The following is a 15,898-nucleotide window of genomic DNA, read 5'->3' as shown; positions in this document are numbered from 1 at the left end:
GGCACGGAATTTACTTTTAAGATATCGCTTGGATAGAATCGAGTTGTTTAACTTCATATATGTGGTCAATTAATCATGACAGAGCCTATTTAAAAATAAAAATTTAGAGAACCGGCAGGGGCGGGCAGTGACACGGATGTCTCCGAATAAGGCAACCTATTTTGGGCATGGCCGTCTCAAAAGTCCCGTTGCGTCACATTAGTCGGAGGTGGTAAAAATGAACTGCTGATTGGCTGAAGGGGAACAACGATCATTGGCTGATGGGGTTGTCAGTCAACGGTATTACTCCCGCCCAACTCCAGCCCACAGCCAATATTGCAGAATGGGCGATCAGGCCAGACTCACTCCTGAAATCAAATGGAAATGAGATTTCCGGAGGGAGGGTTTACCAGGCTACCTTTTTCATGCCAAGGACCCCTAAATTGAAATACATTCAGCCGCGGACCCCCATCAGATGTTTTGTTCCAGGGACTCCCCCCCCCCCCCAGAAGCAAAGATTTGAGTTAAAAATGTTCTCTTACAATAAATATGTTCAAAGATTTGCACACATTTTCGAGATTTTTTTCAAAAATAGCAGACCTACAAGCTCTTAGCGCGGCACTCGGTGCCGCGCTATGAGCTTGTAGATCTGCTATTTTTCAATAGCCAAAGCTAAGTGGTTGAAATGATTCTGACGCTATATGTTAACTAATTTCGCTGGGGACCCCCTGGTACCACCCCAAAGGACCACTGGTGGTTCCCGGACCACTGGTTGTGTGTTTTTATTCCGGGATGGGACGATTTGAAAATTGCATGTCACGATTATTGTGGCAAAAATTGTTGCGATTAACTCATATACAGCCAATCGCGCATTAATGCGATCTAATAAATAGCGCGCTTGTCCGCCAAGATCGCATTAATGCGATCTAGTGATTAATTGGGGTTTAATCTGTGATCGCGCTATTCTGCTTATTTTTCATTCTAGGTTTGGAGTTCCACTTACTTCACCCACACCGGGATCCGGTTTCATGACGCAGATTCCGTTTCCGGTTTTCATTTTTTTTCCCCCCCGGTAATTCTCGGCCAGAATAGGGAAAAACATGTTTTTTTCACACGGTATAAAAATAGAGGTCCACTTCTACAATCTATAGTCTGGGTGACGAACAGTCATCGCCGTCGTGTATCACATCGTAATTTTGGCCGATCGGAGAATGATCAAGGTGTCTATTTGCTGCTCTCTACTGGCAGATTTGTCGTATGTGTTTAAAACCGCACTCAGACAATTTATTTGAATGAAAAATTACAAAATAAAAAAACACGCAAATCGCTGGCACAGGGGTGAGTACATTATGAATAAACTCTGGCAGTCAATATTAAAGGACAACTTTGTTTTTTTTACAACCAAGGTTTCTAAATATGTCCATATAGGCTAAATATGTATTCTTTTTACACAATAAAAAAGGTCCCGTGGTCTTTGATGGCAAGATGTGAGTTATTGGGGGCTAGAAGAGCTACTGTAAATAATAATAAAGAAATCGCCGGGTTATTGTGTAAAAAAAAAAAGAGACACATTTAGCCACCTGCCCGAATGCCCCCGCCCACTGTAAAAAAAAAGATCGCGAACATTGCTAAAACTATAGAAAGCAGTAAATGAAAAAAAAAAGAACACTCATCTTTTATTTACTTTAATTACAAGCTAAAACATAAACATTGGTTGTAAAAAAAACAAGGTTGTCCTTTAACAATATTATCACGATAATCAAAATATACTTAAAACTTTTATACAGTATATGCCACTTTTGTTAACCACTTGAACCCCCAGGCATCCCTATTCTGGGGGGGGGGATGCTCACCAAAAATAGCCGATCTACAAGCTCACGTCGAGCTTGTCGATCTCCTATTTTTGGAAGTTGTACTGAATTTGCAGCTCAACAAAAGCTAATTCATCCTAGTGTATGATGATGAAGGACAATTTCACGATAACTTAAAAATCTCCGCGATACGATGGTTGTGAGCGTTTTTAATCACGATAAACGATAATCCCGATTATTGTCCCATCCCTAAAAGTAAGGTTCTTGAGCCACGTGGCCCCCATAGCACGGGTCAGAGCGGAAGCTGGAGTTTTAATTCATTGAAATCAGCTCAGGATTGCAGACCTTAAGTTACAATTTGTATTTCCATTCAAGTCCTGAGAAGCTAATTGTACTATTGACCACCCTGATGGGGTACTTACCTGTCAATCTGTTGTTAAGCATATCTGTGTAAATGTTGAATGCCTTCACGTAGGCTCCATGCTGGAGAGAAACAGACAGACAGACAGACAGACAGACAGAGAGTGAGTCAGACAGACAGACAGACAGACAGACAGACAGACAGACAGACACCAAGGTTATTAAAGTGAACTAAAGCTAACAAAATAGCAACACAGAATTGGACAGGAGAAGCCTCCGGACTCAGTTTACCACTCAGCTCTGTGGTTTATTACTGGTGATAATAACTACAACACTCATCACTGTGCCCTGCATGATAAGGTGGGCTGGTCTTCTCTGACTGAGAGGGGCACCTTTTTATTTATAAAGCCCTGGTTGGAAAATTACCACCTTATATCTCTTCCATGCTACGTCAGAAACCTCGTCACATTCTAACTCGCTCCAGCGATTGGCTAGTCCTCCTGGTTCCTTTTGCCAGTTCGGAACTGGGAAAGACTGCTTTCAGCTTTGGCGCACCCGAGTTTTGGAAATTCTTGCAACAAGAGCTTAAATTGAATACCCTAGCATCTATTGGCCATTTTAGGAATTTATATAATAACATTACATTACAGTCATTTAGCAGACGCTTTTATCCAAAGCGACTTACAATAAGTGCATTCAACATGGTAGGGAACGAAACTACTAATCACCAGAGGTCTTAAGTGCATTTCCTGTAAAAACAAGCAACCAAGAGTATACCTAGCGCTATGGTAAAAGTGCAATATATCAGCTATCTACTTTCATAAACACATGAGATAAAATAGCCAAATCAAATGAGCACGAGCTAATAGATCCAATACAACAATACAACAATAGTTCCTACAACTAGTTAACAACAAGTAGGCCAGGCAAAGAGGAAGGGTAGTGTTTCCTGAAGAGGTGGGTTTTCAGCCTGCGGCGAAAGATGGGCAGTGACTCTGCTGTCCTGACATCAGTGGGAAGTTCATTCCACCACTATGGGGCCAGAACAGAAAAAAGTCGTGACCGTGTCGATCGACCAGAAGGACCGTTGAGTGGGGAGGGAGTCAGTCGCCCCGAGGTGGCAGACCGGAGTGGTCGGGCAGGGGTGTGGGCATTGACCAAAACCCGGAGGTAAGAAGGAGCTGTTCCTTTCACTGCCCTATAGGCTAGCACCAGGGTTTTAAACTGAATGCGAGCCGCTACGGGGAGCCAGTGCAGAGAACGGAGAAAATAACAGTGCATTACCTGTATGCAACTGTTTTAACTGTTTGTGTCAACTTTGTTTGTTTTTTCTTGACGTTCTTATGTTAATTATGTGTGTGTAATTTCGGCATCATTGTAAATGAGGGTCTCCCTCAATGATCTCTCCGAGAATCTTAAATAAAGGTTGACTGAAAAAACAAAAGAAAAAGAAAATATTTTACAGGGGTTGACACTAACGGTTGCCCGACTGCCCGTGGCAGGTTAATCAAACGGTCGGGCAAGTGGAGCTTGCTTTCAGGTTGCCCCTACGGGCAAGTGCGTTTGAGTGGGGATCGCAACAGTTTGATTGAGATATTTATTTGGCATAAATATTGAGGTATGACATTGTGAATATCGTGTGCAGGCCCAGAATTCGTAGTAGAAAGTAGAAAGTAAAAAATAAGTTAAAATGAATGAATGGTAATTCAAATTTTACCTATCATTTCATAATGGCGATTTACTTATCGGGCAAAGTGGCATGACCTTTGGTCAAGTAGAACATGAAAGTGCCTCTGAGACCTTAGTGTCAACCCCTGTTTTAGTTAACACATTGAGTGTCATAAACAGAATATTCCGTTTAAAATATGTTTTTTCCACCAGAGGGAGCTCTAACGTAGGGCGCAACTTAGGAATGATCCGAGGACCCTTTAAAAGGGAATGGACGGATGTGACATCATAAAAAAAAAAACGGACGTGCATCCGCCCCAATGATGGGATCTTGAGCAAAAGGTCCATATCTCCCTTTCCTTCTTTTGTGGTCAAAACAAGCCATTGTTCGACGGGCGATCTCTCTGCAATGGCGGATCGCGGTAGAAATGTTATTGTTCCAGTCGTTAGACGGGACCCTTGGCCATCGCCCAAGACACCTTTTGTTTACATCCGGGTCCTCGTTGTGGCTTCTGCAGCTCTAAAAAAAGATCGCCAATAAACGGTAAAAAACGCTGGCACTCTGAGGATGATTTTGAGAATAATACCTGGCACTCAATGTGTTAAAAAGGTGCAGTAAGCGGTGTTTTCAGACACAATTGGAACTGGAACACTATGACGTTGAAACCATAGAGGTATAATATAACTAGAGGGCGGATTGCCCCGCCCCCAGCTATTCATTCCAATGAAAGTGCTCAGTGGCGTTTTGAAGCACCCGGAAGCCTGCCGGAAGTAGAACTATTGAGGCGTTTTTGAGACGTTGAGTTATGAGCATGCGCACTGGTGTCCTTTTTGCGTCCTAGGTCACAACCTACCTCCATGAACGAGCCTGTGTTTATATTTATATTTATTAAATACACTCGAGATGCATATTCATATGTAAATGCATATGTATTTATGTATAATATGTTTACATATTTATATTATATTATACTAGAGGGTCGGGGCGCTGCGCGCCCCTCCCCCCTAGCCGCTGCGCGGTGCTTTGTGTTTGTTGGTCTCTATAATATATAAAGCCATAATAGGAGATGTTCCCAATGGAGCTATGCCCAAATATGGAGTGTGTTGTCTGACCTCACTTGGGTCTCGTTGGGCGGTTATATAAAGCCATAATAGGAGATGTTCCCAATGGAGCTATGCCCAAATATGGAGTGTGTTGTCTGACCTCACTTGGGTCTCGTTGGGCGGTGGTCGGCGATGACGCTAAGGAACAACATGGCCGACTGTAATGTTGTGAGTTTGTGTTGGCCGCAATTAATTATGCTGCGAGGGGGCAGATGTGTGCTGAGCAGTATGAAGTGGCCTACAGACTGCGCGTAGTAATTCTGCACGTTGTGGCGTGTCTTGTTAGTGACATTGATATGTTGTTTTTGTGTTTAATCCCACACAGTGGCAGTTTTTTTTGGGGGGTTTTGGGTTTAGAAATGTATATATATACTAGAGGGTCGGGGCGCTGCGCGCCCCTCCCCCCTAGCCGCTGCGCGGGGCTTTGTGTTTGTTGGTCTCTATAATATATAAAGCCATAATAGGAGATGTTCCCAATGGAGCTATGCCCAAATATGGAGTGTGTTGTCTGACCTCACTTGGGTCTCGTTGGGCGGTTATATAAAGCCATAATAGGAGATGTTCCCAATGGAGCTATGCCCAAATATGGAGTGTGTTGTCTGACCTCACTTGGGTCTCGTTGGGCGGTGGTCGGCGATGACGCTAAGGAACAACATGGCCGACTGTAATGTTGTGAGTTTGTGTTGGCCGCAATTAATTATGCTGCGAGGGGGCAGATGTGTGCTGAGCAGTATGAAGTGGCCTACAGACTGCGCGTAGTAATTCTGCACGTTGTGGCGTGTCTTGTTAGTGACATTGATATGTTGTTTTTGTGTTTAGTCCCACACAGTGGCAGGTTTTTTTGGGGGGTTTTGGGTTTAGAAATGTATATATAGATATATATATATATATATATATATATATATATAGATATAGATATAGATAGATAGATAGATAGATAGATAGATAGATAGATAGATAGATAGATATATTTGCATATATAAATATCTCAGTATTTTTTGCTGGTGCATGTATTTCGCCCCGCCTGCGGTTCCAGCTTTGGCCACTGGGGTGGCAGCTTCAATGTTTCTCAGCAACTCTGAGGGCCTGGTTGAAACTCATAACTGGGTTCTCTCTCGTGTGCTTTGTCGATGGAGAGGTCCAGGGGGTCCGACAGGGGGGGGGGGGGGGGGGGGGGGGGTCCTATACCTTCACCATGCCTCTGATCAGAGCAGAGTAGCATGCCGTGTCTCTCTCGGACAGCAGGCCGAAGATCCTCTCTGCGTGGTTGTTGTTGTCTTTCCACGGCGGGAAGTCTGAGGCCCGACGCGGCCTGCCTCCTCCTCTTCTCCTCCTCACCTCCTCCCCGGACTCCTCCTGGGCCTGGAAACACACACACACACAGGTTTTTTATTACTATACTCGTGAGGACAGTAACGTTTTAGGAGGACGGTTTTATGAAAGCCATTCATAAGCGTATTCATTTTTTGGCATTTTTAACTGTAAGCCTAAAGCCGAAAAATAGCCGATCTACAAGCGTGCAACGCGTTGTGGGCTTGTAGATCGGCTATTCTTCGATGTACAACACTGGCACGCAACCAACCATCATGTTTTACTCCAATTCCAACGCCTAAAACCTAACCTAAACATTGAGCGGCAGCCACGCCTACTAATGGGATGTTTCAAATGGATGGGATCGTGGGGGGAGGGACATCTCACCGTTTCCTCTGTCTCAGGTCCTCCCCCTTCCTGCAGAGGGTCTCTGTCGCCATAGAGACAGACGAGGTCCAGCAGGTCATGGGTCGTCTCCAAGGAGATGACTGCTCCTGGAGATTTGGGTTGGAGGACAACAGACTTATGACACGTGTGTGTGTGTGTGTGTGTGTGTGTGTGTGTGTGTGTGTGAGAGAAATAAGCAAGGGATAATGTATGCGGAGGTGGTCATTATTGAAAATTAAAGCCCCACAGGGTGATTATCCACCGACGCGGAGCTTATTACACGGCTACTTAATAAATAAATTAATACAGCCGCTCTCACACGCATAAAAAACAAAAACAAAACTATTTTGAACAACATGCTCGTTTATTTAGCCCATGACAATGTTGTGCTACTGTAGACATTTAAAGCAACTTTGGGTACTTAAAAGAGCGCTATATAGACCACCGAAGTCTGACGTAATTTACACATCCTTGGCTTGTCTACCTGGTTCACGGTTTTCCACCCCCATTCTGAATCCCATAGACGTCTTTAATATCGCGTCAAATAAGAACTGTGTTCCAAAAATAAACAAATGACCCCGGCGGTTTGACTCTTATGGATATGAAGCATCAACTGACGGTGAGAAAACGATAATGTTACTTCCGCCAAATTAGTTAAATTTTCGCCAGAAACAGACTGTATCAAATATAAGTGACTGACTATCATAAACGATACAGCACCTCCTCCCTGACAATATCGCCGAGACAGTTTGTTTATTTTTGGACCACAATTCTTATATGAGACGATTCTAAGATGACACAATGTTATTCTCCATAGCAAAATTACTTTACGAACCTGGGGATGAACGAGTGACGTCAGGACTTCGGTGGTCTATAAATCTGAGCTATTATGATGATGATTATCTTTTTTTCCCCACCAAGGGGCGGGTTGAGCCATAGATTTATATATAGGTTCGCGGGGCGGGTTGAGGCGGGTTGGGTTCCGTGGCGGGGCGAGTCATGAAAAAACCCGACCCGCACATCACTAACGCTCACACATTAAAACCTTGACCAGTACAACCACAGTCTCATGCTGTTGGCCACTGAGCAGCTCCGCTGGAGCAGTTGGGGGCTCAGTGCCTTGCTCAAGGGCAAGTCAGCGGTGTTGTAGCTTCACTTTCGAACCCGGAACCGTTCGGTTACAAACGCGCTCCTCTAGCCTTTAAGGCCACCGCTGCCCTCAATTCAATTCATTCTATTGCTATTTATTTTATTTTTTTTATATTTTTGGGCCTTTTTCTTTATTTGAGAGGAAACTAGGCTGACAGGAAATGGGGAGAGAGATGGGGGGGGGGGTGACAGGCAGCAAAGGCCGTCGGGATGGGGAGTCGAACCCGCAACGCGCTGTCAGACTGGATTACCAGCCTATGTGGTATGCGCCTGGACCGTCCGCTAGGCCAGCGGGCGCTCTATTGCTAGTTTGACCACAGCGACGTGTTGAGAGCTTGTAGATTGGCCATTTTAGGTCATTCGTTGTATTGATCACTGGTTACTACTACCACTTGAATCCATCCTTGTGCTCACCAGCTTGCAGCAGTTGATCGTACATGTCGATGGCGGCTGTGACTTTCCTCAGGCTGATCCTCTCCTTCAAGGCCTCCTCACTCACCTCCTCAAGACGCAGGGACACCGTGTCTGGCATCAGACACTACACACACACACACACACACACACACACACACACGGTAATATATATATCATCAGATTTGTCACTGTCGGGGCAGAAACCCAAATATTTTTTTATTTTTTGTAAAAAGCTTGTAGATCTGCTACTTTTTATTTTTAGTCCCGAGAAGTAACAGTTTTGGACATACACGGTCCCCCCCCCCCCCCCCCCCGACAAAGACGATATATATCATTTTCTTAAATAATCTTCAGGCAGTAATAACACTATTAAATATGCCTAAAAGTTCATGTTGCAGAATGGTGCATGATTAACGTAACATGCCTGGATTAAGAGCGTCTGCTAAATGCCTAATGCTGAACAAATCTAACTGTAATGCAGTGTTGACTTCGTCGACTAAAACTATGACAAAAAATGTTGGTCGACTACCTTTTTTCACTGACGAAAACTAAATTAAAACGAAATAAAAACTAAGCTACGATGACTAAAACTAAGACTAAATATATTGACAATTTCGTCAACAAATAAAAAACAGACTAAAATGTTAAGGAGGGACTAGTGGAGGAACAAAACTAAGACAAGTTATTTTAGACCCGCCTGGACTACTGCAACTCCCTCCTGGCTGGTGCTCCGGCATCTGCCATCAGACCTCTGGAGCTTGTTCAGAAAGCTGCGGCTCGTCTGGTGTTCAACCGCCCCAAGTTCTCCCACACAACTATCCTTCTCCGTTCTCTACACTGGCTCCCCGTAGCAGCTCGGATCCAGTTTAAAACCCTGGTGCTAGCCTATAGGGCAGTGAAAGGAACAGCTCCTTCCTACCTCCGGGCTATGGTTGATGCCTACACCCCTGCCCGACCACTTCGGTCTGCCACCTCGGGGCGACTGATTGCCTCGTCACTCAAGGGTCCTTCTGGTCGATCGACACGGTCACGACTTTTTTCTGTTCTGGCCCCACAGTGGTGGAATGAACTTCCCACTGAAGTCAGGACAGCAGAGTCACTGCCCATCTTTCGCCGCAGGCTGAAAACCCACCTCTTCAGGAAACACTACCCTTCCTCTTTGCCTGGCCTACTTGTTGTTAACTAGTTGTACGAACTCTTGTTTTAGTTTTGTATAGCTTTATTGGATCTTGTTTAGTCGATACACTTATTTGTTTGAGCTCGTGCTCATTTGATTTTGCTATTTTGTCTCATCTGTTTAAGAAAGTAGGTAGCTGATATATTGCACTTTTACCTTAGCGCTAGGTATACTCTTGGTTGCTTGTTTTTTGCAGGAAATGCACTTAAGACTTCTGGTGATTAGTAGTTTTTGTTCCCTACCTATGTTGAATACACTTATTGTAAGTCGCTTTGGATGAAAGCGTCTGCTAAATGACTGTAATGTAATGTAATGTTTGCGCTCGGGTGTTGCACTCTGAAAATAGCAGATCTACAAGCTCACAACGCGTCGCGAGCTTGTAGATCGGCTATTTTCAGCATGCAACCAAGTGTAAAATCTGCCATTACGACGCCATCAAGGCACCGCCACAATACATTTTAGTCGACTGAATCAACTGTAGATTTAGTCGACTATAATCTCGTGATGTTTAGTCGAATAAAACTAGACAAAAACTAAAACATTTCACATGACTAGAATATGACTAAAACTAAATGGAGAACTGCTGTACTGTGAGCATTCTCACTGTCACCGTGTGTGCGTGTGTAAGTCTCTCTCACCGGTATGTGGGGCTCAGCAAAGTCTTTGGTGAAAAACTTTGGATTGGTGTCGACAAAGTATTTGGCTGCAGCTTTGCCGGACTCTTGAGAGAGAGAATACAGCTTCTGCAGAAGAGAGGGAGACAGACTGTCAGACAGGCAGCAGTGGTGTAGGGCTAACAGAAATTACATTTGTATTCACGTGTTCCAATGTTCAATGCCAAAAACAGACACATTTAAATGGTTAATAGCAATTATTTGTACGACAATGAAACGTCAACTTAAATGTTGTAATCGTGCCAGCCTTATGTGTGCTTTTATTTTTCTGGGTTACCTTGACTTACCGCAACTTTTCAGGCTGCGACCCCAAAATAATCATATTTGAACTGGGGACCCCCCAAAATAATCATATTTGAACTGGGACCCCCCAAAATAATCATATTTGAGCTGGGGACCCCCCACCCTGACAAACACTTGTAATTGTAGGCATTACATTTAGTTAGACTCCGTTCCACATATAAATAGTGAAAATAGCCGATCTACAAGGTCAGCTTGTGAGCTTGTAGATCGGCTATTTTCACAATATTGAAAAGGTCTTAAAATGTCATTAAATTGTAACTTTAGAAAAATGTGCAGATAGCCTTTATACACTTATACTGTATGTTGGTTTGTTTACTGTCGAGTGAGAGAACAATGTTGCACATCAAGCTAATCATCTAGGGACCCCCTAAAATAATTTGGGGACGCCACTGGGGGGTCCCGGCCGAGCCCCAGTTTGGGAACCACTGACTTTTACCGCACACTACATTCAGACAGGACACTAAGACAACCAGGTAGCTATAGCTATAGCAGAGCTAAACAAAAAAAGGTTCGACGTACAAACTCTGCAAGGGTCCTTGGGGAGAGGTAGGGGTCATCCTGGAACTGGTATGGATGTGCTGTATGGTCCTAGAGTAGAGTAGAGGAGAGAGAGAGAGAGAGAGGACATTAGACTGACACACACACACACACACGTTTGTATTACTAGACTTGCGAGGAGACCAATACTTTAGGACAGCCATTTTATGAATGCCATTTAAAAAATATATATATATTGCCATTTTTAACCGTAAGCCTAAAGCCGAAACACAGCAGATCTATAAGCCCACAACGCGTCGCGCTGCGACGCGTTGTGGGCTTATAGATCGGCTGTTTTTCGGTGCATGACACTGGCGCGCAACTAAGTATAAATCACGTTTAACTCTAATTCCAATCCCTAAACCTAACCTCTAAATGTCTAATCCTGACCTGAATGTTTTTCTAATGGTAAACGTATCTCTAAAAATGTTTTTTTTTAACTATAAAACAACCACACACACACACACACACACACACACACACACACACACAGGGATGTTAGTATAAATGCCACCACATTGTCTGAAATGGCACATCATCTTAGAAAGTATAAATATAAGGTATTTTATAGAGATAATAACAAGAGAATAAAAGCCCCCCCCCCCCCCCCCCCCCACACACACACACACACACACACACACACACACTTTTTATGTTGAGACAAAACCATACATTAAAGTCAGACAGACAGACAGACAGACAGACAGACCATGCTGACAGTAGAGGCCAGAGCTTGCAGTACAGCCTCCTTGCTCCTGTTGAGTAAAAAACAGCAGTTAGGAGGACCACCATAGAAGGAGGCAACAGGCTAAACAACAACAGCACTATTATTGTTATCATGATTCTCTGTTATCACCATGAATGCAATACATTGATATTCTGGGAATACGGGGTGGCACTAGATTAAAGAGCACACACACTGATGACAACAACAATAAAAGACAGACACATACCATGTTTTCCTCTTGGGAAGGACAACAGTGTCTGCAGACTCTGTGAAAAGCAGAACAATAACTGGCTTCACTCACTACAGCCTCATCACACAGACGTTTGAATCACAATCGAAACGACTAAAGCGTGATTTATACTGGGTTGCGTGCTGGTGTTGCATGCAGTAAATAGCAAATATAGAAGTTCACAACGCGTCACGTTGGTGAGGCGTTGTGAACTTGTAGATCGGCTATTTACTGAGCCCGACACCGCTCGCTCACGCAACCAAGTATGTATCGGTCGGTCAGGCTTAATGCCCGACCGATACATCGGTTTGGCCGATATAGCTGGTGCTCCGGCATCTGCCATCAGACCTCTGGAGCTTGTTCAGAAAGCTGCGGCTCGTCTGGTGTTCAACCGCCCCAAGTTCTCCCACACAACTATCCTTCTCCGTTCTCTACACTGGCTCCCCGTAGCGGCTCGCATACAGTTTAAAACCCTGGTGCTAGCCTATAGGGCAGTGAAAGGAACAGCCCCTTCTTACCTCCGGGCTATGGTCGATGCTTACACCCCTGCCCGACCACTTCGGTCTGCCACCCCGGGCGACTGATTGCCTCGTCACTCAAGGGTCCTTCTGGCCGATCTACACGGTCACGACTTTTTTTCTGTTCTGGCCCCACAGTGGTGGAATGAACTCCCCACTGATGTCAGGACAGCAGAGTCACTCCCAATCTTTCGCCGAAGGCTGAAAACCCTCCTCTTCAGGATACACTACCCTTCCTCTTCCTCTTCCTCTTCCGTCTTGCCTACTTGTTGTTAACTAGTTGTACAAACTCTTGCTTTATTGTTGTATTGTTTTATTGGATCTTGTTTAGTCAATGCACTTATTTGTTTTAGCTCTTGCTCATTTGATTTTGCTATTTGTCTCATCTGTTTAAGAAAGTAGGTAGCTGATATATTGCACTTTTACCTTAGCGCTAGGTATACTCTTGGTTGCTTGTTTTAGCAGAAAATGCACTTAAGACTACTGGTGATTAGTAGCTTTGTTTCCCTACCTATGTTGAATGCACTTATTGTAAGTCGCTTTGGATAAAAGCGTCTGCTAAATGACTGTAATGTAATGTAATGATATAGCTGTCATCATTATTTGACTGTTTTGACGACCTCAGTAATGGCAGTTCTACGGCCGATTTGTACTGATTTTTTTTTTTATAAGAAAAATGCGCAATTTTTAAAAATCATTTTGTGCCTGAGCTGCCAGGCGGCTAAAATAGCAGTTTACTTCATGTGTGTCTCATACTTGTTTGGTTGTTCATTGTATATTTGTTACTTCTTTATTTATATTGGTTTGCATGTAAGTCGAATGTTCTGATTTTTTAGAATATGTTGCACTGTTTGGCAAAATATTGATCAAAACATTGTATTGTATAGCCCTAGAATGTCTGTGATCTTACATGCATTTCATGTATTCCAAATACACAGCCATAGATCGGTCCCATCCGCCCACGGTTAGCAGACTGATCTCCGCATGCATGTGTACTCACCCAATAATGAATTCCTAAGACTTGGAGTCAGATATTGTCCTCTAGTTTCATATCCATTTTAAAGTTCTACCAGAAAACGTGTGTTTAGTAAAATATCTCCACTTTTCCACGAGTTTCACACAGAGAACATTGTCTGCCAGCGAAGAGGCCAAACCTGACTGCTGGACTGAACATATGAAAACTTGCTTTGGAAACAGTCGATGTTTGGGGAAGCACAAACATATGGGGTAGGGATGTGAAACGACTCATTTGGAATACATGAAATGTATGTAAGATCACAGACATTCTAGGGCTATGTATAAGCTAGCTATGCTAGAACTCTTAAAAAAAAAGAAAGAAAAGGGATTGGCATTGGACAAAATGATAATTCATTGTTCACCTGGGCAATATATCCAATTCTCCAATACAATACTATATATCATTTTCATGAACGGACAGTGTATGTTTACCTGTTTTGGCCGTGGCAGTCTGTTGTCTCGTGACAGGACTCCAAACAAAGCTCCTGGAGACAATAATAAAAACACAGATAAATATCATAATAATCAAGAAGTAGTTTTGTTTTAGTGCTGCTGTCAGGTTTTCTTTTTTTTTTTGGGTCAGCAGTCACACTTTTGTCTTTCAATAGGTGCTTATTTTATTTCAATTTAGGACAGCACTCTCTACAAGTTGTGAGCTTGTAGAGAGTGAGCTTGTAGATCTGCTATTTTCATCTTGGTACTTTTACATTTTGATACTTTAACTACATTTTGATACCAATACCTTTGTACTTTTACTCAAATACATTTTGAATTCCGGACTTTTAAGTGTAGCGGGGTACTTCTACAATTGCAGTATTGATACTTTTACTTTTGAGTACTTTTTCCACCACTGGTTATTATTAATATGATTGACCTCCTGTCAGTCAGAGGATGCTTGCTGTCAGAAAACACATCACACACACCAGTGGTTCTCAAACTTTTTAATGTCAAGGACCCCCAAATTGACACTTATTAGCCCACGGACCCCCATTTGAAAAGATATCCCAGGGACCCCCGTAAGAGAAGATTTTTATGGCTCTGTAGCAGTGATTCTCAACCATTTTAATTTCAAGGACCCCCAGTTTGACATGCATTAGGGCTACGGACTCCCATTTTATGGCATTACTATCTCTGGGACCCCAATTTATATTGTAAAATCAATGTAGTTACAGACCCATAAAGGTTCATTTGGATCCTATCCATCATTTAGCTGGGGACCCCCTGGAACTCCCTTAAGTACCCCTGGGGGTCCCCAGACCCCACTTTGAGAACCAGTGACACACACACACACACACACACACACACACACACACACACACACACACACACACACACACACACACACACACACACACACACACACACACACACACACAAACATGAAGCACCATGTATTCCTACTCAACACATAACAATAATAATAATAATAATAATAACAATAAAAACATATAATAATAGTCTTACCTCTTTTACTGAGAGGTAAGATACTGACAGGTTATTTAACTGTTATTATTGAACAGATAATGTCCTACGTGCCTGCTATACACATAACAATGATAATAACTACATAACAATAATAATAACTACAAATAATAACAAGTGTCTCACCTCAGTTGGAGGTTATTTACTCTCAGTATCCTGCTGTTATTGAACAGATAATGTCCTACATGCCTGTTATACACATAAAAATAATAACAACTACATATCAATAATAATGACTACGTAACAATAATAATAACAACATATAATAATAGTCTTACCTCAGTTGGAGGTTATTTACTCTCAGAATCCTGCTGTTATTGAACAGATAATGTCCTACATGCCTGCCTCCTGCCGCCGCCATGTTGGAACCGCAAGGCATCCTGGGAGGAATTGTAAATTGTGGGAGGCAACAGTCTGGTAACGCGAGACTAATCTGAAAGAGATAGTTCCGGATGTTTGGAACTACAGCACCGCTCTGCGGAGAGATCAAAGCGTAGCTCCGTTCCGTGAGCAGAAATTGGACTTCTGGTTTTCGAGCTAGCAGAAATAAGATTTCCGGTTGCCTTCAAAATAAGACCGTGAATTTTTTATGTTTTTTAAAAGACACAAATCTAATTTAAAAAATATATTTATGATGTATGCCTTTTAAATGGCTCATACTAAAACACTTCTAAGTGGCAAGTTTTTAAAAAAAGACACAATTGTATTTAAAAAATAAATTTATGATTTACAGTATGTCTTTTTAAATGGCTTATACTAGATCACTTCTAAGTGCCAGGTTGTTCCAGTTTGAAATTGGCTATTGACCCCCATTAAATGTGCACTTAGCACTGTTTTGCACTTTAACTGGATATTGATTTGTGTGTGTTACATATATGTATTGTTTTTGTATTGTTTGTCCATTGTTGTAATAATGCTGACTCTAGGCCAGGTCACTCTTGGAAAATGATGATGATATAATATTGTTTATTGCAGGTTTATAAAGTTGATCTCACCTATTTAAAAACTAAAATACAATACAAATACAAATGTAATCAGAAAAAAATCATTA

The 15,898-nt window shown here is 42.7% G+C and overlaps 1 protein-coding gene across 1 annotated transcript in view; it reads right to left on the bottom strand.

The window, feature by feature from the left end:
- LOC311034076 (small ribosomal subunit protein mS39-like) overlaps nt 1-15,208 on the bottom strand; it is a gene marked incomplete at its 5' end in the record, with an annotated part of 33,643 nt that extends 18,435 nt beyond the window's left edge. The window contains 11 exons of the mRNA XM_084041819.1: nt 2,213-2,273; nt 6,111-6,284; nt 6,621-6,727; nt 8,184-8,307; nt 9,999-10,103; nt 10,857-10,925; nt 11,584-11,629; nt 11,828-11,867; nt 13,798-13,850; nt 14,974-15,036; nt 15,126-15,208. Coding sequence (XP_083897945.1) covers nt 2,213-2,273; nt 6,111-6,284; nt 6,621-6,727; nt 8,184-8,307; nt 9,999-10,103; nt 10,857-10,925; nt 11,584-11,629; nt 11,828-11,867; nt 13,798-13,850; nt 14,974-15,036; nt 15,126-15,208 — 925 coding nt within the window. The remainder of the gene's footprint in view (nt 1-2,212; nt 2,274-6,110; nt 6,285-6,620; nt 6,728-8,183; nt 8,308-9,998; nt 10,104-10,856; nt 10,926-11,583; nt 11,630-11,827; nt 11,868-13,797; nt 13,851-14,973; nt 15,037-15,125) is intronic.
- Between the last annotated feature and the right edge of the window lie 690 nt (nt 15,209-15,898).

Source organism: Gymnoscopelus microlampas, assembly GCF_963454915.1.
Source record: "Gymnoscopelus microlampas genome assembly, chromosome: 18".
Taxonomy (NCBI): Eukaryota; Metazoa; Chordata; class Actinopteri; order Myctophiformes; family Myctophidae; genus Gymnoscopelus; species Gymnoscopelus microlampas.
This window is presented reverse-complemented; position numbering and strand designations above follow the sequence as displayed.